Source organism: Corythoichthys intestinalis, chromosome 13, assembly GCF_030265065.1.
Source record: "Corythoichthys intestinalis isolate RoL2023-P3 chromosome 13, ASM3026506v1, whole genome shotgun sequence".
Lineage (NCBI taxonomy): Eukaryota > Metazoa > Chordata > Actinopteri > Syngnathiformes > Syngnathidae > Corythoichthys > Corythoichthys intestinalis.
Window position 1 is genome coordinate 95312 of NC_080407.1, and position 26251 is coordinate 121562.

At 56.2% G+C, this 26251-nt stretch overlaps 4 protein-coding genes across 29 annotated transcripts; 1 reads left to right on the plus strand and 3 right to left on the minus strand.

Annotated features, from left to right (window-relative positions):
* Window positions 1–68: 68 nt before the first annotated feature.
* Window positions 69–4255, minus strand: wnt16 (wingless-type MMTV integration site family, member 16). 2 transcript variants are annotated; one of them, XM_057854505.1, is made up of 5 exons: window positions 4110–4255; window positions 3853–4003; window positions 1495–1730; window positions 924–1192; window positions 69–818 (listed from the first exon to the last, which is right to left on the minus strand). In XM_057854505.1, the coding sequence occupies exons 1-5, from the start codon at window positions 4171–4173 to the stop codon at window positions 381–383; spliced, it is 1158 nt and encodes a 385-aa protein (XP_057710488.1). In that variant the 5' UTR covers window positions 4174–4255; the 3' UTR covers window positions 69–380. The 2 variants fall into 2 exon arrangements, with proteins under 2 accessions (XP_057710488.1, XP_057710489.1); XM_057854506.1 differs by lacking the exons at window positions 3853–4003; window positions 4110–4255 and adding an exon at window positions 2299–2408.
* A 2526-nt stretch (window positions 4256–6781) lies between these two features.
* Window positions 6782–10154, minus strand: ing3 (inhibitor of growth family, member 3). Of its 3 annotated transcripts, none has more exons than XM_057854501.1 (12): window positions 9483–10131; window positions 9251–9322; window positions 8873–8973; window positions 8702–8767; window positions 8511–8634; window positions 8368–8436; window positions 8190–8306; window positions 7961–8127; window positions 7586–7788; window positions 7301–7493; window positions 7187–7225; window positions 6782–7046 (listed from the first exon to the last, which is right to left on the minus strand). In XM_057854501.1, the coding sequence occupies exons 1-12, from the start codon at window positions 9508–9510 to the stop codon at window positions 6930–6932; spliced, it is 1296 nt and encodes a 431-aa protein (XP_057710484.1). In that variant the 5' UTR covers window positions 9511–10131; the 3' UTR covers window positions 6782–6929. The 3 variants fall into 3 exon arrangements, with proteins under 3 accessions (XP_057710484.1, XP_057710485.1, XP_057710486.1); XM_057854502.1 differs by having other exon boundaries at window positions 8511–8607; window positions 9483–9700; XM_057854503.1 differs by lacking the exon at window positions 9251–9322 and having other exon boundaries at window positions 9483–10154.
* A 1592-nt stretch (window positions 10155–11746) lies between these two features.
* On the minus strand, window positions 11747–24754 carry eps8a (EGFR pathway substrate 8a, signaling adaptor). Of its 23 annotated transcripts, XM_057854484.1 has the most exons (24): window positions 22128–24605; window positions 21106–21186; window positions 19947–19999; window positions 19800–19847; window positions 19425–19732; window positions 19195–19344; window positions 19044–19126; window positions 18881–18981; window positions 18759–18802; window positions 18564–18687; window positions 18405–18493; window positions 18265–18339; window positions 18056–18204; window positions 17875–17983; window positions 17739–17800; window positions 17363–17665; window positions 17246–17281; window positions 16917–16940; window positions 16690–16840; window positions 14662–14848; window positions 14393–14525; window positions 12638–12735; window positions 12148–12420; window positions 11749–12093 (listed from the first exon to the last, which is right to left on the minus strand). In XM_057854484.1, the coding sequence occupies exons 1-24, from the start codon at window positions 22368–22370 to the stop codon at window positions 11901–11903; spliced, it is 3117 nt and encodes a 1038-aa protein (XP_057710467.1). In that variant the 5' UTR covers window positions 22371–24605; the 3' UTR covers window positions 11749–11900. The 23 variants fall into 23 exon arrangements, 22 of the variants coding, with proteins under 22 accessions (XP_057710463.1, XP_057710461.1, XP_057710477.1 ...); XM_057854497.1 differs by lacking the exons at window positions 11749–12093; window positions 12148–12420; window positions 12638–12735 and adding an exon at window positions 12746–13639 and having other exon boundaries at window positions 17363–17506; window positions 17575–17665; window positions 18759–18981; ... (1 more) ...; window positions 19674–19732; window positions 22128–22268; XM_057854488.1 differs by lacking the exons at window positions 17739–17800; window positions 22128–24605 and adding an exon at window positions 24612–24754 and having other exon boundaries at window positions 18056–18339; window positions 18759–18981; window positions 19425–19586; window positions 19674–19732.
* Window positions 24755–25259: 505 nt separating this feature from the next.
* crebl2 (cAMP responsive element binding protein-like 2) lies at window positions 25260–26248 on the plus strand. Its single transcript, XM_057854508.1, has 3 exons — window positions 25260–25425; window positions 25575–25790; window positions 25863–26248. The coding sequence occupies exons 1-3, from the start codon at window positions 25408–25410 to the stop codon at window positions 25998–26000; spliced, it is 372 nt and encodes a 123-aa protein (XP_057710491.1). The 5' UTR covers window positions 25260–25407; the 3' UTR covers window positions 26001–26248.
* The last annotated feature ends 3 nt before the right edge of the window (window positions 26249–26251 follow it).

The following is a 26251-nucleotide window of genomic DNA, read 5'->3' on the forward strand; positions in this document are numbered from 1 at the left end:
ACGCACTCTATGTGTGCATGCGTTAATGGCAGAACTTTTCAGATTCAAGTCACTTGTTTCTTCTCAAATCTTCTGCACGGTCATCGCACACACACGCATCTCTGAGTATTCGAATGAGGTTTGAATTCATGGTCATTTTAATCATTTCAGAATCTGTTCCAATTTTGAAAGCTTTTTCCAGACCACGATTTTAAATAGCCAAAAAAAAAAAAAATCCACAACGCTACAATTGATGATTCAGTTCCCAGTTTGGTCCTGAACAGCCAACAGAAAACGCTTCCGGGTTAAAGAGCACTTCCGTGTTTGAGATAAAACGGAATAATAGTCAGCGGCGCATTTGGCGGAAACGCCGGACAAAAGAGGCGTTTTCGGAGAGGGCGTCACTTGCAGGCGTGCGTGTCGCTCATGCTCTCGCAGCGGCGGCAGCGCACGTAGCAGCACCAGACGAACTTGCAGGCGCACCTGCGCACGTGGCGCTCCACGTGCGTGTTGTAGCCGCGGCCGCAGCACAGCAGCTTGCAGCCGTCGGGGCCGCCGGAGGTGCGGTTGCATCGCCGCCCCCTGGTGCCTAGGACTCCGCCGCGCCGGTCCTCCACGCAGTAGTTGGGCGACTCGTTGACAAAGATCAACTGGTGCTTGTCGGGCGGCGGGCGCGTCCGCAGCTCCTTCCTCTTCAGCCGCACGCTGCGATCGTAGCGCTCCTTCAGGAAGGCGCCCACGCGTCCGAAGGGCGCCACGGTCCGCCAGCACGTCTTGGCCGCGCACGAGCCCGACACGCCGTGGCAGCGGCAGTCCGTCGACATGGTGGTCACCACCGCCTCGCCGCCGGGAAAGAGAGAGAGGAGGGGGGGGCGAAAGGTGAAGAGCGGCTATCGCGGCCATACCACCCACCCGGCCCCGGGAGAAGGACGCTTTCGGGCTACCTGCCGGCCGGCCTCGCTGTTGTGCGCGTTCATCCGGCGGAGGGCGTGCGCCCGCGTCCCGTCGGACAGGAAGCGGCGGCTGAACCGGGCGCCGTACTGGACGCGGTCGGAGCAGCCGCCCCAGTGCCAGGCGTCGGCCGGCCCCGGGGCCCCCGGCGGACGCCCGTCGCAGCCGCACTCGCTGGCGTTGCCGTGGCTACAGAAGCGGGTGACGGCGTGCGCCAGGCCGGCCGCCATCACCGCGTACAGGAAGGCCGTCTCTTTGGTTCCTTTGGACGAAAACGAAAATCCGTCACCGCCGGCCATCTCTCAGGCAACCCTGAATCGGAGTTATTTGCAGGGCTCCCGTTTTCCCCTCTCGTCGACATGTGTCTGTCTAAACGTCCACCGGAGGGCGGTGTGACGGACCTTCGCGAAGAAGAGTTTCGCGACTACTCGAAGTAAATCGGGCGGCCGTTTCGTCGAGATCTTTGTTATCGTCTCGCGCGCCGTCGCCGCCCGCTTGTCCTAAAAACGAAGCCCGGCCGTACGAGATCGGACTCGGGCGCCGCGTTTCGCCGAGAGCACTCACCGCTGGTGAGCTCGCGTCCGAAGACGGCCGAGCCGCGGCCGGTTGAGCAGTTCCACCTCTCGTGTCGGAACTGGTTCTGGCACTCGCCGACGGCCAGCCGGGCGGCGGCGCGGATGCTGGGCGCCAGGAAGCTTCTCTCGCGACAGACGTCTCGCTGCTCCGCGCTCAAAGGGGGCGAGCGGCAGCCGTCGTCGTCCCGGGCGCGCCGCTCCCCCGACCCGTCCGCGGCCAGCAGCCTGCCGCGACAAAATCGGTAGCCGCCGTTCAACGGGTCGTCCGGGGTGACGACGTTTCGGGAGACTAGAGAACAAAGCGCGCTTTCCAGGCAAAAAAAAAACGTATCCATTAGAGAGCCGTTTTGATAGCCGTTGTTAGAGATGACCTCAAACCTTGTTGTCAATCAAGCAAAAATCAAGAGAAATGCACTTGAACTTGAAACTCAACATGCTTATTTCGAGGCTCTGAGACGGAGAAAAAAACCAAACACTAATCTTCCATTCAATTGCAGCATGCAGTGTCACGGCTTGATGAAAACGTCAACTTTTCGAATATAACTAATTGGAATTGGTGGCTGCAATGACAAACGCACGCCTACACGGTATGTTGATGAAGTTGGCGAACCAACTCAGTTGTATGGATGCTCCAAACAAAGTTTCGTTGTGCTTTTTGCAACAATGACAATAAAATATTCTGAATCTGAAGTTAGCGTTGACAAAGCGCAAAATGACAACAAAAGCTTTCTCAACAGCCAGTGGACACCGTTGTCTTGTCAATTTCGGAAAGCGAGTGCACGCGAATACTCACATCCAACTGGCCTGGCAGAAGAGCGGACACACGCACAGCAGCACCGTCAGCGCGCACACGCGTCTCAGCGACCTCTCCGGGTCGGAGTACGGATTGGCCTCCATCGCCGCCGCGGTCGATCCGCCTGCGCGTACGGGGAGGAACCCGCGCGCACCGACGAGACCTCGGAGGTTTCTGAAGAGCCGGCGAGCGGGCGGGGAGACGTCGTACTCCTGGGGCCGCTCAATGCCCGAAGCTAATTGGACGGATAATCAGCGGAGCGGCCACGTGACGCACGGAGGGAGGGAGGGCGGGACGCGCGTGCACGCACGCACTAACTAGACGAGTCTCCCACACCGTATGAAATTTCAACTCGGCCCATCTTTGTCCCGGTTGGGAATGAAGGAAAATTCAAACAAGTCGAAGTAAAACAACTCGCGGTCTCGTTGGAAAGCTGCAAATTCAAATTCAAATTGGCCATCCTCAAAAATTCCATCTTCAACTTACTTTTTATGGCGCAAAAGAAGCCAAAACAAACAGGATACGGCGATAAGCCTTCATGGGTGCGCAACCTTCATCGAAAAAGGGGACTGAGGAGCAGATGAAGCTTGCAGACACGGCGCAAGCCAAATGCATATTTGGAGTTCAGATACTGTATACTTTCCATTTTTCATCTTTTTCCAGCTTCGCTCATCCAAAAACTGTTTTTTAGCACCATTCTAACGGCCGCCATTTTGCCGCGGAGCGCGTGATCGGAAGTCCGTCTCCGGCGTGATGTTCGGTCGATATGAAAACAAAGTCACCTTTGTAAATGTAGCGTCCGCAACGCGGGCAGATGGACGGCGTGCTCCGCGCGCATCCAAACACTCAATAAGGCCGGTGGGACGCAAACAACCGAGCGGGATTTCGAGGTCGCCGATGCGGTCTTCGCCACTTGCGCGTACGGCGTCGACAAAGGCGGCGTCGTTTTCCATCTCGCCGGCCAGAGCGTCGCGTCGGAACCGAGCCGGCCCCTTTTTGAACATTGAGGAAAAACGGCAAAACATTCCGGGCTAAAAGACACTACCTTTCTGGCAGCGTGGGCTAACTGCCTTCGCACGAGCGCTACTTGTGGCCAAATTTGCGAGCGACGTTGTTTCGCTCCTTCCGTAAAGGTCAGAGAAGGCGACTCCTCGCTAGCCTCAGTTTCCTTCACCAAACTCTTGATTTTTGCACGGCGGCGTAACCCGAGCGGAACCGACGCAAATGTAACACAATATATTTTATTTACCCGGCGAAAGTGGCGCGCGCGGCATCCCCGCAGAAAGTCATCGTAGCGGCCCGCGGCGACGGCCGGCGCCTCAAGGGGCCCTGTCGTCGTGACTCGCGGCCGCCAAGATAATTTCGCCGTTCTTCCGGAACAAAGTGGCGGCGGTGCGAGGGGCCGGCCAAAAGAGGGCGCAGACCCCGTCGGCGAGAAGGTGGAAACCCATCCCCAAAGACTTTACTACCGCCCGGACACCACCCGGGGACTCGGCGAAGATGGCAAAAAACGGCTTCGACTGGACCGCGCCCCCTCCCCGCGCCACCACTCACCTGGCCGGAACCTCTCGGGGCGTCGGCCACCGAACTCCGTCCGCTCCGAGCCTAGGTCGATTGGTCCGGGATTTCGTGGGAGATTTGCCGGGGCAACCCGACATTCTCAGAGCCCCGCTGTCAAAACCGTCGCGAACCCCAAGGACGAGACCTCAGGAACAAAAAAAAAATAGTTTAAAAAACAGACGCCGTCGTGAACTGGAGTCACGACGCTTCAAAAAACATACCCTTCCGGGTAACTATGCTCCGCCGCTTACCTGCGCTCCGGCCAGAACTGAGGGCATTAGGAGCAGCCCGCCCGGGCGCGACCCCCGTTGACATAGGCCGGCGTGTCGTCCCGCGAACGCGAGCCGGAGTTGAGGCGCTCCGGCAGGAAGTACGTCACGCCACCGTCGGCGGAGTCCCCCGGAAACAACACCTGAGGGCGGGGAAACAAACCCGGAAGCCGCCTCACCTTCTTCCCGCTCGGGCGCGCCCGTGACCGATGCGCGTCCGCCCGCGGTCGACGTTCTTTTTCCGCCGAGTGACGGGAAGACAGACGGGCGAGGAGGAAGAAGCGCGTTCCACGTCGCCCCTCTTAACTGGCCGGTCAAAGGTCAAATAAACTCGGCGGCCTGGGAGCCGCCGCATCTGGAGTCACTTCAGAGGCCGGCGCTGGCAGAAACGCGCGGGGCCCGGGCGGCGTACACTCCGCGTCTTTCTTCTCGGCTTTCCGCGCGGCGGCGACACATTCCGCACGCCGGCGCCGCACATCGCGACAAAGTGAGACAAGAAAACTTAACAGGGATTTTCTTGTTCGTACCCGGGCTCGGCAGAAGCTTCAAAGGCCACGCGCGCGTACGCGTGCATTTTCGACCCGCGTGAGCCGAGCGAACGGTACTCGCCGGATTTTCTCCGTACGTGAAGTAGCGTAGCCGACGTCCGAACCGGGGGACGTCCCCATTTTTTGCCCCCCGCGGGCCCGTCCGGACTTTCGGGCCTAGCGACGTGACTCGATCGCGTCTCTCTGGAGAACTTGACGCCGGCGGGGAACGGGACCCGCGGAGGTGTAGGGCGTCGGCGCTCGCTATTTGGAACACGAGCGCGCTCCCTGGAAAAAATGAGTGAAAATGGCCAGATAGACGACGGGCTCGCCGGCATTACCGTGCGGGCGAGCAGAGGTACGGCCACACCTCGCCCTCCCCGGCCCGTCCGCCAAGACATCTGACGAGATGTGACAAAAATGTCCTTTGTCCAAAGCAGGGGCACTGCCAGGGATTTTGGGCCCCATGAAAAGATATCACTTTGGGCCCCATCAGCAGTGCCGGGGGACACACACACTCACATTTAGAGTATCAACTACGTCATTTCCTGCATTCTGGTGAATCTTTACACCCTAATTTATGTAAACATACAGCATATAGCGCAATAATCAATGGACTGATATCATCTATAAGAAATGTACTGAAGGCCATCTTTTACAATCTAAATGTTTATTAAAAATATTCTCAAAGCAAATACCATAATGAATGACTTTGATGTTTTAACTATACTACAGTATACAGTACACTATACAACTGTTTTAGTATGAAGAGATTGCTAAGGGTTTGCCTGCTGTACTGATTACATGTAAGCTAAAAGTGGAGCAAACACTAGGTAGCAAACAATTACAGTATTTCCATATATGGAGTCGGCTTAGCCTCATCTGGAAACTCGCCATCTCCACTATAGGCTACACCTCCGATGCGAGGTCTGAGGATGACAAACTCAATTCAATAAATTCTTGACAAACTGGATTCAAGCCAGGTCTAAAAAAAAATTCCACACCAACTTTCTACATCTGTAGGTTACAAAAAAATGCCGTCATGATTTGGAATAGGTTGGGACCTCGCTTCCGAGCTAAGATAACAGGTTCATTTTCAGCGCTACACTGACACAAGACACCAACCTTCCTTTATGAAGTACTTTGTCACATCCTGTTGGCCTTTTCTACCCATCCCGTTTTGCTTTCTTTTCTTTCCTCTTTTGAAAACATTTCTGCACTAATGCGCTCTGCGCGCTTCAAGTCATTGACTGGTGTAAGTGCGCATCGCTGCTCCCATTCTGATCAAAGGAAGGGTGGACCAAACCATTTCATGAAAATACAGGGTTGGCTAGCAATACATATGCTCTCTAGGTGTTTACTTCTTGTCAAAAACAAAACAAGAAAACAAAGCCCTTCGTTTTATTCCTACTAAAATGATAATGATTAATATTTAGATTTGCAAATGATTACCTAATGTTACAGTTTTCTTTGTGGGCCCCCATCAGGGTATGGGCCCTTAGAATCAGTCTCGCTTTTCACCCCTATACGGCACCCCTGGTCCAGAGAAAGGAAGGAGAGACTCAAAGAAGACCGGCGGCAGCCTAGGGTCGTGGCCTCGTTAACTTGAAAAGATCAACAGGCGCACCCGTAACGGTCCACGGGGGTACGCAAGATTTATTCCAACCAGACGATCAGTGAAAACAAGGAATGTGAAATGTCATTTAGTTTCAGCAAGCAAGAAAAAAAAAAAAAAAAAAAGGCAGTTTTCTGATGACCGTGTTCACATTTAGAACCTTTACTTGATTACGTACATGATTAGTTCAAGGCGAGAGTCCCTGGCACTAAAAGGGTTTTGTTCCGGATCGCGCTGAACTTGGCAACGCGATTCCCTCTTGAAGAGAACGTTCTTTCTTTTTGGATCGTCGGCTCTCACCCGCAGAAGCCGCAACGCGACACACAAGGCATCTTTGGACAGCGACTGCGGTGACGTCACCGGAATCTGTTGCGCGTGGTCCTTTTACTTTGTCAGCGTTTTTTTTCTCCCCCTCGAGCTTCTTTTCCCTTTCCCGTTTTTTTTTATTTTAAAGGGGCGGACGCGCTCCTCCCGCAGCAGACTATTTGCGCAGGAGGCGCGCTCCGGTCTCGCTCGCCAAAACCGCGGTAAAAACGCTAGACGGGTAGAGGGGGTCGACGTCACGCGACAAATGAGACGAAGGCGTCGTTGACAAGAAAATTTTATTGTGGCACGAGAAAGAAAAACGCGCACCGGACAGCTTTCCTCCCGCCGATGGATCTACTTGTGTCTGCTCCCGCGTCGTTTCATGGCGGCCGTGCACTGGGGGCAGTACCATTTGCCTTTGGGGGCTTCGCTCAGGCCCACGCAGCCGTAGTGGAACCACTCGATGGGGCACTGCGGAGCACGTCGGTCAAACCCGCCGTTCGGCAGCCGCGCGGCTCTTTACCGACGCCCGCCAAAGACGAGTCGCCGAGTGCGCGCGACTGCCGAAAACCGCCGAGAAGAGGCTCCGAGCGCGCGGCGCGTTTACTTACGTCCGTGTTGTCGCAACCCACCATCTCCCCGTACGACACCTACCGAAATAAATAAATAAATACGGGACGCGTCGGCGAGTTTCGGGACCAGCGCCGAGACCCTTCGAGCGGCACCTGGTTGCAGATGCAGTAGCGCGGCTCGTTGGGGTCGTAGGTCCAGTCCACCTGGCCGCCGGCCTCCGCCTCGGGCAGCGCCGACGCCTGCTGCGACAGTTCCTGAGCCAAAGCGGAAGACGAGGAGCACGACGACAGCGACGAGGAGGACGAGGACGAAGAGGACTGGTGATTGGAAGACTTGACGCCGCTCCTTCAAAGAAAAAAAAAACTGACGCTGGAGCAGAGAGATTTCCAAAAAATATAAATCGCCGACGAGCGGTTCCGGCACTCCCGCCGCCTTACTTGGACTTGCGGCCCCGGGAGTCCGAGTTAACGGAGTTGGCGGCGGCCGGCGCCGGCGTCTGCGTCAGCGTGGACGCCAGCGCGGAAGACGGGTACGGCGAAGCTTCGCGGGAAAGAGCAAAGTCTCGGCTCAGCGGGAAGTCGTTGTTCTTGATGGCCTCGTAACTGGCCTTCAGGCTGGACGTCCGCCGACCTTCCTTCATCTGAGGCGAGCGACGTCGGAAACGTTTTTCATTTGCCGCGCCCTCGCTCGAGACGGAAACGGACGCCGTTCCGCTCGCGTGTCCGATCGGACGGCCAGCGGTCCTTTTCGGGGGACCCGGCCGATCGGAACGCGACGACGAGCCCGGAAAAGACCGCCGCGGCGGGGCTGACCTGCGCGGTGGCCTGCACGGCCTGGGCGGCGGCCATGCTGATGGCGCCGGCTCCGGCCGCGGGCCCGGCCGGCAGAGGGCTCAGGCCGTACGAGGTCAAAGCTTGCGAAGAGTGGACGGCGTACGCGTTGTTGGCGGACGACAACGCGTTGCTGTTGGTACGGCAAGCTGCGCAAAAGGGAGGGCGCTTCAGAGGCGCGCGCGACACAGAGCGCGACCGGCGCGCGTACCTTGCGCGTTCTCCTTGCAGGCGTCCGACGTCAGCGTGGACAGTAAGGCCTCGGACTTGAACTTCTTCTCGGGGACGTGTTCGGTCGTGTGGTGGGCGGACGCGCTGTACTTCCTCTCTAGCGCCACAGAAAGTCACGTGAGCGCGGCGAGCGAGAGAACGCGGTCGAGCGAACTCACTCTCTGCGGCGTGCGAGTGGACGTGATGGTTGTTGACGGGCTGAGACGGGCCGTCCATCTCCAGAGAGCCTGCGACACCGACCGAAGCTAGGCGGGTTAACGGCCGTGGGCCGGGACGACGCGCGCCGCGGGCGAGCACTCACGTCTCTCCAGGATCTCGGTGATGCCGGCGTTGTCGGCCTCCAGCTCCATTTTGAACTTGGCCAGCTCCTGGTCCAGTTTGCGCAGGTGCCGGTCCACCTGGATACGACGCGGCACAGGTGACGCCTAGCGGCGGCGCTCATGACGACGCGAGGCCCGTTTGTCTCCCGAGTGGTTTCGGACGGCGACTTACCAGATCGTAAATCTGATTGGCCAATTGCACTTTCTCGTCCGCGTCTTCCAGGGCTTTGTAGTAATCCTGAAAAGAAACCAAATGCGCTTTGACGACGCGACCGAACCCGTTGTCGGCGAATGCGAGTTACGCGCAAAAGAAAACGGAGCGAGCGCCGTTGTAGTTTCCCACCTTCTTGATGACCTCCATCTGCTCCTCCCTCCACTCGGGTTTGTTCTTCTTGGCGTTGACAAAGAAGTCTGTGACCTTCTGCTCCAGCTGGTCTGTGGCGTCTCAAAATTCCGTCAAAAGAAATTCAAGTTAGGCATCGTTTGGTGTCATATGTACAGGTTTTTTTTTTAAACACCCCCCCCCCCCCTTGCCAAAGATGGGAAATAGGAGAGGCAGGTAACGTCGTAGAATAAATATTATGGCTGAGCCCGGATTTTGCCCTAGTGCAAGACAAAGGCGGCATCTTGCGTCTGAAAGCGCACTAGGGAGCCTCCGCAAGTCAAGCTTTTCCAATCGGACGCGGTGTCGTGTGGTGCCGCGTGAGTGTCGGGGCCGTACTTTGGACCTGCAGGTCCATCTCTCTCATTTCCGTAAACCTGTCGCGAAGATCCATGGGAAGCTGCTCGATCACTGAGAGAGGAGGGAAGAAAAAAAGAGAGAGAGAAATGGGAGGGGGTGACGACAGCGCTAGCTAGTTCGGCTAGGCTAGGCTAACAGTTTGTGAGGCGGCCAGAAGGCGAAGAGCTCAGCTCGCCTCGCCTCGCCTCGCCTCGGAGGCTCGCATACTCACTCTCCAGGTAATCCTCTAGGTACAACATGGTGAGAAGGGGGCAGCTCGAAGACGTTTAGACAAAGAAATGATTTCTTTCAAGATGGCGTCGTCCGCTTTCTGCCGTTGGCGTCGCGATGATTCTTCCTCGTTCATCTTTAAGCGCGGAGCATCGCGCTTTTCTCCTCCACCTGGCATGACGCGGTACTGCAGCCGGCCCGCCCGCATCCGCTCCGGAGTGTGACGTCACGTGAGCTGCTGTCTGCCGTTTTATTTGACCCGAACTCTCCATTCTTAAATCTACTGTCCCCGTCCACTGTTTGACAGCAGTGTTTGCCAAAAAAAAAGACAAAAGCAGTCTGCTGTTCTGTGGTTTTCAATTGTATTTATCAATTAAGCCTGATCAGATCAGGCAAGTGGATAAACTAAGTACCTGTAAATACCTGGATGAGCACTAATTATCTTTTACTTAACCCTGAAAAGACAGAAGTCATTATAATTGGCCCTAAAAGTGTGAGAGACTCTCTAACTTCCCAGATAGTCACTCTGGGCAATGTCAGTGTAGCCTCCAGCACCACAGCTAAAAACCTAGGAGTTCTACTTGACCCAGACCTATCATTTAAAGCTCATGTTAAACAAACCTGCAGAGCAGCCTTTTTTCACCTGCGCAACATAGCCAAAATTAGAAATACTCTGTCTAAAAGCGATGCAGAAAAATGTATTCAGGCGTTCGTTACATCGAGATTGGAGTACTGTAACTCCTTACTTGCAGCTTGTGCTAAAAGTTCCCTAAAAGGTCTTCAGCTAGTTCAGAACGCAGCGGCAAGACTTTTAACAGGAACTAATAGAAGAAAGCACATCACCCCAGTGCTCCAGGCCCTTCGCTGGCTTCCGGTCGAGTTTAGAATTCAATTTAAAGTCCTCCTTCTTACATTTAAACCACATGAATGGTTTGGGGCCATCTTATCTCACAGATGCTCTGGTTTCATACCGCCCCAACAGAACACTTCGTTCCCAAAATGCAGGTCTACTGGTAGTTCCCAGGATCTTTAAAAGTACAGTAGGAGCTAAAGCCTTTAGTTACCGAGCTCCTGTCTTATGGAATCAGCTTCCAGCTAATATTAAAGAGGCCGTACATTTAAGATTAGACTAAAAACGTCCCCATTTGACAAAGCTTATGGTCAGGCAAGTTGAAAACAGGGTTAAGGTAACCCTAAACCCTTCCTCAGTCTAAGCTGCCCTCGGAGCTATAATGCTGGGGGAAGTACAGCCACTGAGTCCTATCCCCTTTTTCACTCTACTTACCGCTGGTCTTTATTTCTCTTTTCTAATTCCAATATCTCGTTGACTAGTCTTTTCATCACGTCACCCGGTGTCCCCTTTCCCACCTCCCCTCTGGGGGAGGGACTACTTTTTCAGCCGCAGCCGCCTGACTATGCTGACCCCTGGCTGGATGGACGTCCTCATGTTCCCTCACTCCACTGCATCTCGAAACAAAACTGGAACCCCTTCTGCTAATACCCATCATCAGTCCTGGTCCTGTCCGTCCTGGGAGTGGATCTCTCCTGACTGTGGTTCTCCCCAAGGTTTCTCTTTTCCCACTGGGGTTTTGGAGTTTTTCCTTGCCGCCATGGAAAGTCTAAGGATGGGAGATGCCCAGGCCATGGACTCATCTCATTCATCTACCGTATCGAACTGTGTATCAAAATGACTTTGTAAAGCCTGTTGTAGGTCTGTACAAATAAAACTGCATTGAAATTGAATTGGTTTCGATGCCATTTCCACTTTGGCCTTTCTCCAAAAACCATTACCGTCAAGGACAATTTACCAGACGCTCCCAATCCCCCCTCCCCTGATAAAAAAGGCCGTCATTGCTTCTTGCGTAGGACTAATTGACCACATCGGACGGCGCGAGTCGTATTGCGGCCGAGCTTCTGCGATCGGTTCTTCGGCGTGTGCCGCTAAGACCCGCCCGCCTCGCAGAAGACCGAACCGACTCGCCGCCACCGGCGGGGCAAATGCGAACGGGGACCGAGTGCGTCGAGTACGCGCGGCCCCCTCGGTCGGAGATATTTTAACGCTGTATCGTAGCGAACCCCTAAACTCCGCCCCCGCCCGCCACGAGGCCAAAATCCGGCCGGCTCGACAGCAGATTTGGACTCGATGGAACGGTACTGCTGCGGAATGCCTTTTTGAGGCAACTGGGATCGATAAGCGTTCGGCTCGTCACGTCTTCCGGAAACGAAAGCGTCTGTCGTTTGGTCGTTAATTTGTTTACGACGGGATTCCGACTCGCCGCGATAGTTCACGTTCTGGCCGGGAAACATTTCGACCGAGAGTAGAAGCTGAACTAAAGGGTTCTGAGAACTGACCCCGCGGGGCCGATCGCCATTTAAGCGACCGATCGACGAGACTCGGAAATGGTACGTCATCTTTATTTCATGTGGGCATCCCGTCACGTGACCGCCGCGCTTTGGGGAAGGCTCGACGGGTCGCCGTCGTTCGGGATTCGCCGGGAGGCTCCGCCCAGCCCCGCGCCGTCTTCTTCCATCCGGCTCCTCGGTCGGGGGACCGCGCGGGAAGGCAGTAGATGTGCATGGGGAATTGGCGGAAGTAGCTGCTGACCCACGGCCTGAAAGGATAGGCGCGTCAGCCGAGCCGTCTCGCGTGAGTGGCGCGCGAGTACCTGGCGAGCCGCTGGCCGAGGCGCAGGAAGCCGAGGTTCCGCCGGCGCTCCTCCGATCCCGATCTGGGCGGAGACGCCGCGACGCCTCCGGACCCCGGCGAACGTTCGCCGGCTGCGACGCGAGAGACCCGCGGGATGGTGTGAGCGCGACGCCGGGTCGGCGGAAGGCGCGCGGCGGCGGCCGCCTCGTCCGGCAGACTGCCGTCGTTACTCGCCCGTTGCTTTTCATCCTCTTTTTTGCCGCTAGCGCTCGGCGCCCTCTGCTGGAGGTACCTGAGAAAAGGAGCAAAGTTGAAGCTGAAGCGGATCCTGACACCTCTTCAAATTTCAGTGGGATTTGTTTTCAAGGGCCTCACTGTAATCACTGTCACCAATCCCTCCCCCTCACGCACGCATGCGCGCACACACACACACACTTCTGTATCAGTCCCACGCATCCAGGCACGTCTCGTATGTCATGCGTCATCCAACGAGGCGCGTCCTCGCTCACCCGCCGTCTCCTTCTCCGCCGTCCGAGCGGCGACGGCCGTTTCCCGTGACGCTTTGCGGCGTCGGGTCTCCGGCGTCGCCCGATGACGTCGCCGCTCTCTGGGGAGGAGACGAGATCCGCGCCCGTTATTCCAGAGATCGTAACGACACGTCTGCGCGCGCGACGGGAAAAAAATCGATTTGAAATTTCGGAATCTTGTTTTTTCAGGTGGAACAAAAAGCAGAATTCATCATCAAATTTGAGCAAGGTCATCGATAAAAAATTTGACTCCATCAAAAGCGAAGCCTACCTTTTGCTCGACGTCCACGGGCGTCCTGTCTTGTCTGCCGCGTCTTCTCATCGGTCCGAAGCACTCGAAGACTTCTTTATTATGAATGAGTTGCCTCTCGCCCGCCTCAAGCGCGTGCGCGTGCACGTACGCAACGCAAGACACTTTGTGCGACTGCGCGCTAGACTGTAAGTGCTGTGAATGTCTTCCTTTTGTGAACATGCAAGTTGAAGCCATTCAAGTAAGCTTTTGCGGCTAAAATGCGGAAACCGACGCCAGAGATGGAATCTATTTTTATTGCACAATGCACAGAAGGGTGAGCTTCACGGACGATGCGCTCATTGCACACATTGATACAGACAAAGCAACTCCGTTCTGCACTCATACTTTCTGAGTCCCCGCTCTTCATATCTCGGCCGTCGACGCGAGGAACGTCTTCACGGGCCGGTCTTCTTTAACCGACGACAGAGTTCACGTTTTTGCTTTTCCTCGGTGGCGACTAAACATCCGGTTTAGCGGGAGCGGCCTTCCGTCCGTCCGGGTGAATTTCAGCAGCGACTAAAGAGCGACTACGCTAACACCGCCGGCTTTCCTTCTCGGGCGCCGACGCCATCGACGGCGGGAAATCCGCGGCGTGAGCTTCAGCGGGCGGGGTCTTCGTCCGAAGGGTCGCCGGAGGCCAGGATCTCCCGACGTCTCCTCATGACCTCCCGCAGCTCGGAGCCCGATCGACTCTGAGGCCGGCCAACAAAAGGCGGAAAGAGCCGTTAGAGCGGGTCCGAGGCGGACGCCGGGGAAAACACGAGAAACGCTATCAAGGAGAGGGCGGGAAAGACAAAAGCTTCAAGGCTCGTCTTCAAAAACAACCGGAAAGAACACGAGGCCGGGCATAAAGCTGAGGAAGGAGGAAAACAAACGCAGCGGGAAGGAGGTCCGTCGTGCGCCGAGGAGGTTTTCACAGAGGAAGGGGGAGCGGAAGATGTCGAGTGAGCGCGAGGGAGGAGGCGAAGCCGCTACGCTAAAGAGGAAGATACCTGAACGAAGCCGCCGGGACGACGGGAGGACGGCTCAGAAGAAAACCTGAAGAGATCAAAGGCACACTCGCCACACCGAAACCGCAAAGGCGGCGGCCGGTAGCGCAAAGTCAGCCGGCAAAAGTCCCGTCGCGCCGTCCCGCTCGGTCTCCGCGCGCCCACAAGAACCGGCCAAAGTCGTCGTTTTGTCTCGTCGGTCGTGTCGGACCCGACTTTTTCTTTACGTTTGAAACGCGGCGAGATCCAACCGCGGGCCGGGGTTCTTCGGGAAGGCGCGGTCGACAACGCCCGGCCAAACAGAACCCGGGCGCGGAAAGCCAAACCGAGCTTTATGCCGGAAAAAAAACGGGCAGTAAATTTCGCCGTTCCCATTTGAACCGCGTCGCGCTCGTCTCGTGCGGGTCGTCGTCGTCGTCGAGTCCCGAACGAAGTCAGTGGCGGCGGCGCCGGTACCTCGAGCGCCGCCTTCTGCACGGCGACTTGGCCGAAGACGCGAGCGCCGTCGTCGGGGCAGACGGTCTTCAGCTCGTCTTTGTTGAGCGAGAAGAGCTGCGCCCCCGTCAGGACCCCCAGACTTCTGACGGTGCTGCGTACAAAACATCGTAAGGGGACAGAATTGAAGAATGGCCGCCTTCCTCTCGGCCACTTTTCTCTCTCGCCTCCGTTTCGTATGGTATTCCGATTTGCCGTGCCGCGCGAGGCCGATCCGTCGCCCTACTCACACGGGAGCGAAGCCTTTGGCCTCCAGCCAGCCGCGAACGTCGTCGGGAGACGACTCGTACGTGATGTTGACGCCGGGAAGGCCGGCGGTGGCGTGCGACCCCGCGGGGAGTTTCTTCTGCGCGCCGCGACCCAACGTCAGTCGGTGCAGGAGCTCGTCCTGGACCTCCTCCATGTTGGACTTTCTGCCTACAAACACCACGTTTGGGCAAGGAAATATTGGAAAGGAAAAAAAGAAGCCTTTTTACCAGGTCCGCCGGGCAAGCTCAATTTTTATATGTAACAGACAAACCGTGGCCCTACGTGCTCCGAACAATGCAAAGAATCCAGGTCGAATCCTTACAAAGACCAAGATGAAAGCAAAAAAGTAAAGCTTTTTCACTGGCAGGTGTCTTAAAAAGAAAAAACTGGAGGGGGGGGGGTTTGGTTTAAAATGAACCCGGAGTTCTCCCGAAGTTCCGAAAGGCTCTGGATGTTGTAGGGCTGTCGTGGCTGACACGCCTCTACAACATCGCGTGGACATCGGGAACAGTGCCTCTGGATTGGCAGACCGGGGTGGTGGTTCCCCTTTTTAAGAAGGGGGACCGGAGGGTGTGTTCCAATTATAGAGGGATCACACTCCTCAGCCTCGCCGGTAAAGTCTATTCAGGGGTGCTGGAGAGGAGGGTCCGTCGGGAAGTCCAATATCGGATTCAGGAGGAGCAGTGTGGTTTTCGTCCCGGCCGTGGAACAGTGGACCAGCTCGACACCCTCTTCAGGGTCCTCGAGGGTGCACGGGAGTTCGCCCAACCAGTCTACATGTGTTTTGTGCATCTGGAGAAGGCGTTCGACCGTGTGCCTCGGGGAGTCCTGTGGGGGGTGCTCCGGGAGTACGGGGTACCGAGCCCCTCGGTACGGGCTGTTCGGTCCTTGTACGACCGGTGTCACAGTTTGGTCCGCATTGCCGGCAGTAAGTCGAATTCGTTCCCAGTGAGGGTTGGACTCGGCCAAGACTGCCCTTTGTCACAGATTCTGTTCACGACTTTTATGGACAGGATTTCTAGGCGCAGCCGAAGCGTTGAGGGGGTCCGGTTTGGTGACCTCAGCATTGAATCTCTGCTTTTTGCAGCTGATGTGGTGCTGTTGGTTTCATCAAGCCGTGACCTCCAACTCTCACTAGAGCGGTTTGCGGCCGAGTGTGACGCGGTCGGGATGAAGATCAGCGCCTCCGAATCGGAGACCACGGTCCTCAGTCGGAAAAGGGTGGAGTGCCCTCTCCGGGTCGGGGATGAGATCCTGCCCCAAGTGGAGGAGTTCAAGTATCTTGGGGTCTTGTTCGCGAGCGAGGGTAGGAGGGAACGAGAGATTGACAGGCGGCTCGGTGCGGCGTCTGCAGTGGTGCGGACGCTGCACCGGTCCGTGGTGGTGAGGAAGGAGCTGGGCCGAAAGGCGGAGCTCTCGATTTACCGGTCGATCTACGTTCCTACTCTCACCTATGGTCACGAGCTGTAGGTCGTGACCGAAAGAACGAGATCCCGGATGCGGGCGGCCGGGATGAGTTTCCTCCGCAGGGTGTCCGAGCTCTCACTTAGAGATAGGGTGAGAAGCTCGGTCATTTGGGAGGGACTCGGCGTTGAGCCGCTACTCCTCCGCGTTGAGAGGAGCCAGCTGAGGTGGCTCGGGCATCTGGTTCGGATGCCTCTTGGACGCCTCTCTGGAGAGGTGTTCCGGGCATGTCCCACCGGCAGGAGGCCCCAGGGACGACCCAGGACACGCTGGAGAAACTGTGTCTCTCGGCTGGCCTGGGAACGCCTTGGGATCCCGCCGGAGGAGCTGGTTGAAGTGGCTGGGGAGAGGGAAGTCTGGGCTTCCCTGTTAAAGCTGCTGCCCCCGCGACCCGACCCCGGAGCAAGCGGAAGATAATAGATGGATGGATGAAAATGAACCCAAAACAAAGCTCCTCGACAGAGTCTCTTGACACCAAGACACCACCGCATATCGTAACTGAATAACGGCCGCCCCGAACGGCGGGTGCCGCGGACTGTACTCACGTCGGGCCAGGGCTCTCACGGCGCCGCCGTCGTCGTCTCCGGAAAGCGGGGCGTCGTGGCGTCCGACGGCCTCGTCGGCGGGCGGCGGAAGAGGCGGCGGCGCGGGCGGGGCTTTTTCGGCAAGGCGCTCGGTACCGCCGCCGGTCTGTTTCTGCGGGCGACGAAGAAAAGAGCGGTGAGAGAGCGTCGGCGGGCCGGGTCAAAGAGGAACGCGACGGCGGCGTTACCTCGTTGAGCTCTCCCAGTAATTGCTGCGGCATGCCGGGAAACAAAAAAACACAAGCTAGCTAGATTTAGCCGCCCCGCTAGCCGACGGACACGGCAAACCGGGCCGGGCGAAAATCACAAAAACGGGGCTTCGCTCGACCGACGTCGCGAAAAGAAGTCGGGTCCGCCTTCGTGTAAAGTGTCAACGGAAAGGGGAAAATCTACCGAGTGAGGACCGATCGCCCGGCCCGACATCGAACGTCGACACGCGGAAGGGAGGGACGTTCGGACCCGCCGGCTCGCGAAGCCGTTCCTCCGAAAAGCGACGCGGCCGAGGCCCGCTCCCTACCTTGAACATCTCAAACTCCTTCCGCGGCATCATCAGCTAGACGGAGGGAAAAAAGGGAAGCGGGACGGTCAGGTCCGTCGACGCCGGAATCGGCCGCGCCTCGCGGTCGGCGCTCACCTGTATGGTGTGGCTGTAGACGCTGTCCCCGCCAGCGCCGATGTCCACCGCCGGTGCCGGCGCTTCCAGGATGTTGTTTGGCACGTAACCCAGCAGGCCGTCGCCGTTTCGCACCTTCCACCACTGCTTCCTGTCGTCCACCACCTGACGGGCGGAACGCGGGTGAGGCGAAGACGCCGAAGCGAAGCGGAACGGAGGGCGAGGGGTCTTGCCTCCACCAGCTCGTCCTTGAGCACCGACAGCTCCGTGTTGTTCCTGGCCACAAAGTCGTACTTGGATTTGGCAAACTGTTTTGTTCGCGCCCTGAAAGACAGGTGCCGGGGTCAGGGCCGGGACCCAAAAAGTCACCGCCGGCCGCCACCGCCGCGCCACTCACGCCCGGCGCTCTTCCGCGGCCTCCGGCTCCAGAGTCTGCCCTCGGGGCGCTCGCGGGGACGACTGCGAGGCAAAAAAGCGGGCTCGAAAGCTCGTCTCCGACGACCCGCCCCCGAGGTCGGGCGCCGGGAGCTCACCTCCTCCGCCGGACTCCAGCTCGGCCGATCCTCCGGAGACGGCGGTCGCCAACCGTCGGCGAACGTCAACGGGCAGGGCGGAAGGTCGCGATCCTCGGGCCACTCCGACCTAAACGTCGCGCTCGCTTAAGAATGCCGGCCGACGGCGGGAAAAGTAGGTTTTTCTGTCGGGTCGCCCGACCTGCTCTTGGTCCAGCCGTCCCCCAACGCCGCCCACAGGCGGCGCTCCTCCGGCGTGCCGACGGCGCGCAGGAATTCCACCGCCTCGCCGGTGAGCAGCGGGACGACGGTGCCGCGAGCCAGATCGGGGCCGCCCGACGCTCGCACCACCTGCGGGAAACAGGGCGGAGCCGTCGCTCCCCTTCGCCTACGGCGAGGGACGGGACGTACCATTCTGAGGGGGGCGAAGAGGAAGTGAAGAAGCTCCTCTGCGCTCGGGTTCCGGATGCGAGCTTGCAATTTGCCCTGCGGAACGGAGACGCCGTCGTCAGGTCGCCGCCGTCGAGGTCGGCCGAGGACGCTCGCCTCACCAGCTGGTTGAAAGCAAATTTGAACTTTTGCAGACAGTCGACAAACTGCTCCTCGGCGGGAGGTCTGGACCGCAGCGTCAGGAGCCCCTCTGGAGGACAAAGGCCACGCCCGTCAACGCGGCCGCGCCGCAAAAAAAGACGCCGTCCGGTCACCGCCACCTCCGGGACATTTCTTGTCGTTTTTCTTGTTCTTGCGCTCGGCCAGCTGTCGGTAGGCGTCGGCCGCTTTCTGCAGTTTGCCCACGAAGGCCTCGATGTCGTCCAGGATGCGATTGAGGATTCGCTGGGCGGGCGCACGTTCGCAAACTCGTCAGCGACCGCTCCGCTACCGATCGGCGAGCGTATTATTCTCACCACGTCGCGGTCCACGGCGGCCGCCGTCTCGGTCTCTCCTCCGCCTGCGCGAGAAAGGCCGAGCGGGCGGTGAGCTCGCTCCCCCTCGGGCGCGCAGGGTCCGAGCAGCGCGACTCGCTCACCGTTCCGAGGCCGCCGGGCGCCCGTCTCCGGAAAGGACGGCGGTTCTGGGGCGGGCGCGGCGGGGGGAGGCGGGATGTCGCCCTCGCTCTTCAGAATCATCCTACGTGCGACGACATCTACGATGGCCCCCGAGTGGATTTGCGCCGGGCGGACGCGACTTACTTGAGGACATCGGGTCGTTTTTTGGGTTTTCCTCCTTTGGCGTCCGTCAGAGCGCTCCGGATGTCGGCGTGGATCAGGTCGGCCTGCGGGCGGGAACGGCCCGGCCGTCCGTTTAGACGCGGCCCGAGCCGCCGGCGCGGCCCACGCTCACCTTGACGTCGTCGCACTGGAACAGGTGAAGATCGGCCTTGCTCTGACCCGAGTCCTTGCACACCAGCGCCAAGATGGAGTCGAAGCCGCACGCGTTCATCACCGCCTGGCACCGCTGCACCGAGCACAGCGGGAAGACCTCGAGCTCGTGCTGAAAGCCGACAAACCGGACCGGAATGACGGGCGGAAAAACTCAACGGAGAGGAGGGGAAAAGCCGGAAGAAAAGGAACCTCGGTGTCGGCGTCTATCAAGCTGATGCCACGGCAGTCCACCCGCAGCGTCATATCCTGCGTCCAGATTTTCCCTTTGGCGTGAAGCAGCCGCAGACGTCGCACGCCGTCCTCCACCGTCAGCAGACCGGCTTTGCGCTCCAACACCAACGTGCTCAAGTGCTGCGGCGCCGGACGGAAAAGCGCTCGTCAGGCAAACGGCGACGGACCCTCGGGAACGGAGGGGCGGGCGGGCGGGCGGTCGGGAACCTCCACTTGGTACTCGGACGTGTCCGTCAGGCCGTCCGCCTGCCACGCCGTCCTTCGCTCTAGGGTTAGGGGTTTAGGGTTAGGGTGCCCACGCGGGCAAAAATTGTCGCCGAGCCGCTCACTCACTTTTCTTGTATTTGGACGAGGAGCGCGGGAAATAGACTTGTTCGTTTCCTGCCGACAGACGTCGGTCTTTCAGCTCTTTTCCCATCATGGATAAACGGCGACGGCGGATCGCCTCCGTCCGTTGGAAAAAAGGCGCGACAAACTCACCCGTCAGAGCTTTGGCACGGGACTCGCCGTTGGCTTCGGGAGCGTCGAGGCCGCTGTCGCCGACGACAAAATGACGATGAGGGCGACCGCGGTGATGCGCTTTGGTATTCATTTTGTCTATTTATTTGGATCGACTAAAACACGTGACCGGTCGACGCCAAAGTCCAGATCGAGGTCAGGGTCTCCGAGCTCGCTTTAACATATATCCATCCGCTTCTAGGTCGTCGGGGGCGGGTCACGTTTGAGGTCGACGTCACGTCTTAGTTATTGCGACGAGTCACGTTGCGGACAGAGGTCCGAGTCGCGGTCACGTCCCTGAGGCGGACCTAGGTCACGGTTTAGGTCTAGACCAGGGGTGTCCAAACTTTTTGCAATGGGGGCCAGATTTGGTGTGGGGGGCCGACCTTGGCTGACGTCCTTTACTTAGAACAATATATTTAAGCAAATTTCAGCAAGCCATTCTGTGTTTCACGTTTGCTCTATTTATTTATTTTTTTAATTATAAAATTTAGACAAACTCGCAGCTAGCCTTTGTGGTGTTTTGTTTCAATTCTCGGGCTCTTGCGGAATACTGCTGCTGTGAAATTAAACTAGCTTCAAGTTGCTTTAATTTCTCGCTACGTGTCTTCCCTGTAATCTTGTCGTACATGTCAGCCTGTCTTGTTTGGTAATATCGCCCGACATAAAAACAGCGACTGTCTCTTTGCAAATGAGGCAGACATAGTTGTTGCGTATTTTAGTGAAGAAATAGTCCAATTTCCACCTATCCTTGAAGCGTCGGCCATCGCAGTTCACTTTCTTTTTTGTGTTGATTGTCGCCATTTTAGAAAATTGGGAGTAAAGGGTCACGTGGGGTAATGTTGCTTAGAGCGCTGCTGCCTTTTAGTGGATAAATGAGGAGGAGCATTTGTGTGTAAGCTACTTCATATGCTAGTAGCAGTACTGCTGACCAATTTATTAAAGTCTGTGTGCGGGCCAGACGTTATTGATTTTATGACGGAGGCTGGGGACCGGATGAAATTTGACCAGGGGCCGCATTTGGCCCCCGGGCCGGACTTTGGACATGTCTGGTCTAGACGGATACGGGTCCGGCTCGCGCTAGGGCCGACCGCTTTTCCGGGTCGCGGTCAAAGCTCACGGTCTCTGCCGAGTTCCTCACCGGGTGTAGGGTGCGCCGAAAACGGCGGAGGCGAAGGCGGGCGTCTCGTCGCCGTTCATCCCGTCCTTCGTCGACGACTGCCTGACAAACAAAAGGATATTTTTGCACTAAATACTTCACGGTCATCTCAAAACGCGGGGACTCTACGCGCGGTAACGTTTCCGGAGGTCCGCGCGTAGCTAAGGGATCCGCGACCGCGGGCCCGAGCCGGAGAAAACCACATATTCTTTGCGTGCGCGATACTCAAAGAGGGAGTGAAACGGCAAATGGAGAGTAGGTGGATGGCGAGATAGTGTAAAGCGCTTTGAGCGCCTTGAAAGGTGGAAAAGCGCTATATAAGTATAACACCATTGACCATTTACTTACTATATAGCGCATTTATCTACTGTGCATCGTTACGATGCCCAAAGCGCTTTACATTAGCACACATTTACCCTTTCACCAACGGTGCCGCTGCCAACCCACTGAGGGCAAACTGGGGTTCGGCGCCTCGTCCGAGGGTACTTCGACGGTCATAGCCGAAAACGGAACCGCTGACCCTTTGGGTCCCGGGACCACTCGAGCGACCGGCGTCGCGCCCTCTGGAACGAAGCGCGCGGCCCCTCCCGCGGTTACCGCGGAGACGCCTCGCGACCAAGACAAACACCGACTCGGTCGCGTCGTCAAGGTAACGGACACCTCAACAGAATGCGCGCGCGTTGCGACGGACGGGGCCCGTCGCACGCACGCCGAAGAGGGCGGACGGGTTCTCGGATAAGCTTTTGTGGAGAGCGGTCAGCCGTGCACAACAACGACAAAGTAAGAGGATAAAAAGATTTGGCGACACACACTCAAAGAGTAAAGACGGGTTACCCTGTGTGTGTGTGTGTGTGTGTGTGTCAGTCGACTATGAAACAAGGCTTTACAGCAAAAAGCTGACGCGAACCCCTCGGCCCGCGTACGCAAACGGGGGCCCCGAAGCGAAGCCGACGCGTCGGCGCACGTGAGCGTACCTACCGCCGACGGGAGGGAGGTTCGCTTACCTTCCGCGAGAAATCGGCCACCAAGGAAGGGCCTCCGAAAGGTGGCGACGAGAGCGTCGGAACCCTCGGAGCGGCCAAAGCCGAGCGGTCTCCCGAAGCCCGCCGCAAATCCTCCTCGGGGAAGGTCGGCTTAAGCTCCTGACGGAGGGCGGAGCCTACGGAGAGGAAGTACACGCAGAACTTTGTGGTCCCTAACGGACCGCGCGCGTGTGTGAAACAAGGCCCGACCGTTTGCTTAATCATACGCACGACAGAGCTAGAGCCGGGTGACCTTTACACTCGCCGACGTGGAAAAGAACAAACAAACGGGGCCCGGCGGGCGCGAGATCGCCATCGTCTAACATATTTCTGTCACGCTGCTGTTGCCGTAGTGTGCGCTTCCCTATAGGTGTGGTATTACAGTATAAAAGGAATCTCTGTGACGTGTCGGGGGCACATATGTCGAGAAGCACGCGTTGTTCTATTCTGACGCGTTCTTAGATTATGAAAGTACATAACAATACGTACGGGGCTCCAAACGTCCACCTGGCCAAACGAGCGCGTGTCCTGTCCTAAGCACTGTCAAAACTGTGATCAGGGTTTGGTAATATTTGTGAAATAAATCAGAGTAGACTATACATGGTCAAAAAGACCGCGTGCAGTTTCGAATCACACTGAGCTGAATTCGCCAAATTGGAATCATTGATTAGTATTTTTTGTATTTAAAATCTTCTGAAAACCAGTGAGTAGAAGTTACTGCATGTTTTACTCATTGGAATTTGGAAGGTCTTATTTTCCTGCCCGAGGCATTTTTTATCACACGACGACAAGTCTGCCACACATTTCACAGACGTAAGACCAGTTTGTTCTTAGTTAACAATTCAAGTGTCTGGAGCAGTTAAACATTGCTTTGTGTTACTGCAAATGACTAAACATGGCAAATTGACTGCACTTTCAGTGGAAATGAAGTTCTACTAGTGTTAGTGACCCAAGTCAGTCTGCGCTGTCTTTGATTCGACTAAAAGCATTGCAATGGTTGAAAAAGTAGTCTCAATATCACAATTTAATGTGAGTTTCCTGAGTATAGCGTAATACAATTATATATTGGATATCAAGTACGAGCTAATCTTTTTTATTTAATTTTGTGTCCTGGCCACAGCCCAAGCCCCCCCAAGTAATCTAAAGTTACTGCATTTAGTTTTTACAATAAAATGAAATTTTACTCGTAACATTTTTACTCAAGTAGCGTGTTAAAAGCAGAATTCTTGTCACATTTTCACCGAATGTTTTGAGCGCAACGGCTGGATTTTTGCGACATACGTATATTTACTACAGTCACTCTGTTCAGCCCTTGATCGTGTCATTTGTAGTGAACCGTTTAGATCATTTACAATTTATCTGGCGTGAAAAAAGTGTCGCGATTCTTATGTGTTCCGCCGAATTGCATTATGGGACTTGGCGACTGGTTGCCAATGTTATTACATCTGTGTTGTGTTCTATAAAGAGCGCCGTCTCCTGGTGTTGTCATGTGTGCCAATGTGGCCTGTTACGTTGCTTTACATCTTGCACAAATCAATGTTTTTCCTGCTGCTGCTGTTTTATGCACTGAAATCTGTTGATGTTCCTTGATGCCGCAGTTGACTTCATTTTGGTCAGGATATTGGGTGAAAAATGATGGCAACAAAGGATCACTCAATATTACTGAGTAGATGAAAATCCTGTCCTACAAATTGTCACTTCAAATAAAAAAATATTTTAGGTACAGAAAAATAACAACAGTGTAAGTGTGTTGAATTAAGCAACAATGTGCTCGAATAGGAGTTGATAGAACTTATTTTTAATGAATTCAAATCCATTTTATGCATATGTTTAGTAAATGTAAATCCATTTCACCCAAGTAATGAACAAAGATAACTCAATTTCACCTAGATGATCAGTAAATACGAATGAGTTTCCCCCAGATAGTTCGTAAATGTAAATCAGCTTTGCTTGTGAAATGGAGTAGGATATACAGTACTACATTTTTTGGGGTGATAAATACTGTAACTCATCATTTGTTGTCTGTTACTACATTCAACACATTTCAGCTGTTAGCATATGCATAGAAATGAATCTATTCCATAGATTTGAATCAAAATCGTAGTGCTTCAAATCTGTTCAGTTCTATGAAGTGTCACTTTGTTGCCACCATTTTTTGAAGGAACCGAACCGATGGTCATATTTTTTAGAGTGATAAGGCGAAGGCGAACGGCAGCCGGAGGCGCCCTCTGCCGGTACGACTATCAATGAGCCTATTCAAAGTACACGGGCACGGGGAATCGAGCGACATTTCTTCCAATTCAGCTCACTCAAAGTATTGGACGAAAGTAGCCCGAGAAAATACGAAGGCCTCGGTACGAGAAAGGACAAAATGATTCTTTGCTGAGCAATTAGCAAGACAAAATGAAAGAAGAAAGCAAATAGCCTTTTTAGTAAAAAGGCGCGCTCGTTCGCTCGCTCCCTCACCTGCTCTCGCCCCGCTCGCTTTTCCGACGAAGGAGCTTCCCTTTTCCCGGGACGCGGGCGGGTCGCTCCTTCAAACTTGTATTCGGTTGTCTGTCGGGCAGTCGGCACGGCGCCACAACGGCCGCCCAAACTCCCAGCGAGGCAACGCGATAAAGCTTCCGTTGTCCCTGCGCGCTGACTGACAGGTGCGCTGAGCCTTGAAGCGTTGCCGACTGGATTTCCTGTCCCTCAAAAGTCACTTTGCTGTGGAAGGATGTTCTGTCCTGTCCTGTCCTTCAAACTGATGGGAATGACAAAAATAAATGGGAAAAAAAATAAAAACAGATCACGTGATTTTTGTTATGACTGAAAAGCAGACCGAGGACTCAATATTCTGACCAAAAGCGTCATTTCAAGTCATTTTAGCTTTTAGCCCACAACATTTCAACACCGAGCGACGGCGGAAGGGAGGCCGCGGCGCTCGGATCAAATGTCAACATGTCGCCCGGCCCGGTCCGGTCCGGTCCGGTCCGGTCCGTTTGAGCCCTGTCGAAGACAAGGCAGAGATGCCGATTCATAAGAGCGCTGTCCTGTCTGTCGATCTTGTGCAATTTTCGCTCGTCGCCGGTTATGTCGCTTCCCTGACGTTTCAATAAAGTTTGGAGGGGCGTGGTTTGCGCTGACGTCATAGACATCGCTCGGGCTGTTTGGTCGGGGCGAAAGTCGTGTTGTTGACGTTTCTCGCTATTTTTTTCTCGCCGCTGTGGACGTCGGTAGCCGAGGGGCGGCTCGCCGGGGTCCCCGAATCCTCTCCGACATGGACGAAAGCAACAAGGTGAGCGCGGCGGCCGGCTGGCCGACCGACATGTTGCCGTCTGTGTGTCACGCTATCTTCGTCTCACGTAATGGAGGACGACCGGCGCTAGCGTTAGCACGAGCAGCGAGCTAACCCGCCGCCGCTCATGTTGTTTTTGTGACGAACAGCTGTCGGGCGCGGCGGCGACGGGGGCGGGCAAGCTGAAGAAGCCCGGCAAGCGCGGACGCAAGCCGGCCAAGATCGATTTGAAGGCCAAACTGGAGCGCAGCCGCCAGAGCGCCAGGGAATGCCGAGCCAGAAAGAAGCTCCGCTACCAGTACCTGGAAGAACTGGTCTCCGGCAAAGAGAGGGCCATCTGCGCGCTCAGGGAGGAGCTGGACATGGTGAGGAGAAAGTCAGCCGCCACCTCCGCCTTCCTGCCCGCCCTCCTTGACCTCCGCCTTCCTTTTGCGCAGTACAAACAGTGGTGCTCGGCCATGGACCGGGGCAAGATTCCCTCCGAGATCAAAGCTCTGCTGACGGCCGACGACCTCCACCGCGGGCCCGCCGACGGCGCCGCCAAGGCGCCCAAAAACGCCAAGAACAGCGCGTGACGTAGAACGTTTCCTTCGAGGCGCGTTGTATCTATCTAGACGTCAGCGGGACCACGGGACGGATCGGGAGCCCGCGGAGACCCCTCGGAATCCTCTCCGTCGGGTTCGAGTTTACCGGAAGACTCGCCGACGTCCCTCTGGCTTCGAGAGCCATCGACGGGAAGTCCGACAACGCTCGTGTCGCTTTTTTCCTAGGATTGTTCTTGGCTCCGCTTTGTTCCCAAAACAAATTAAAGTGTGCAAAATTGTCT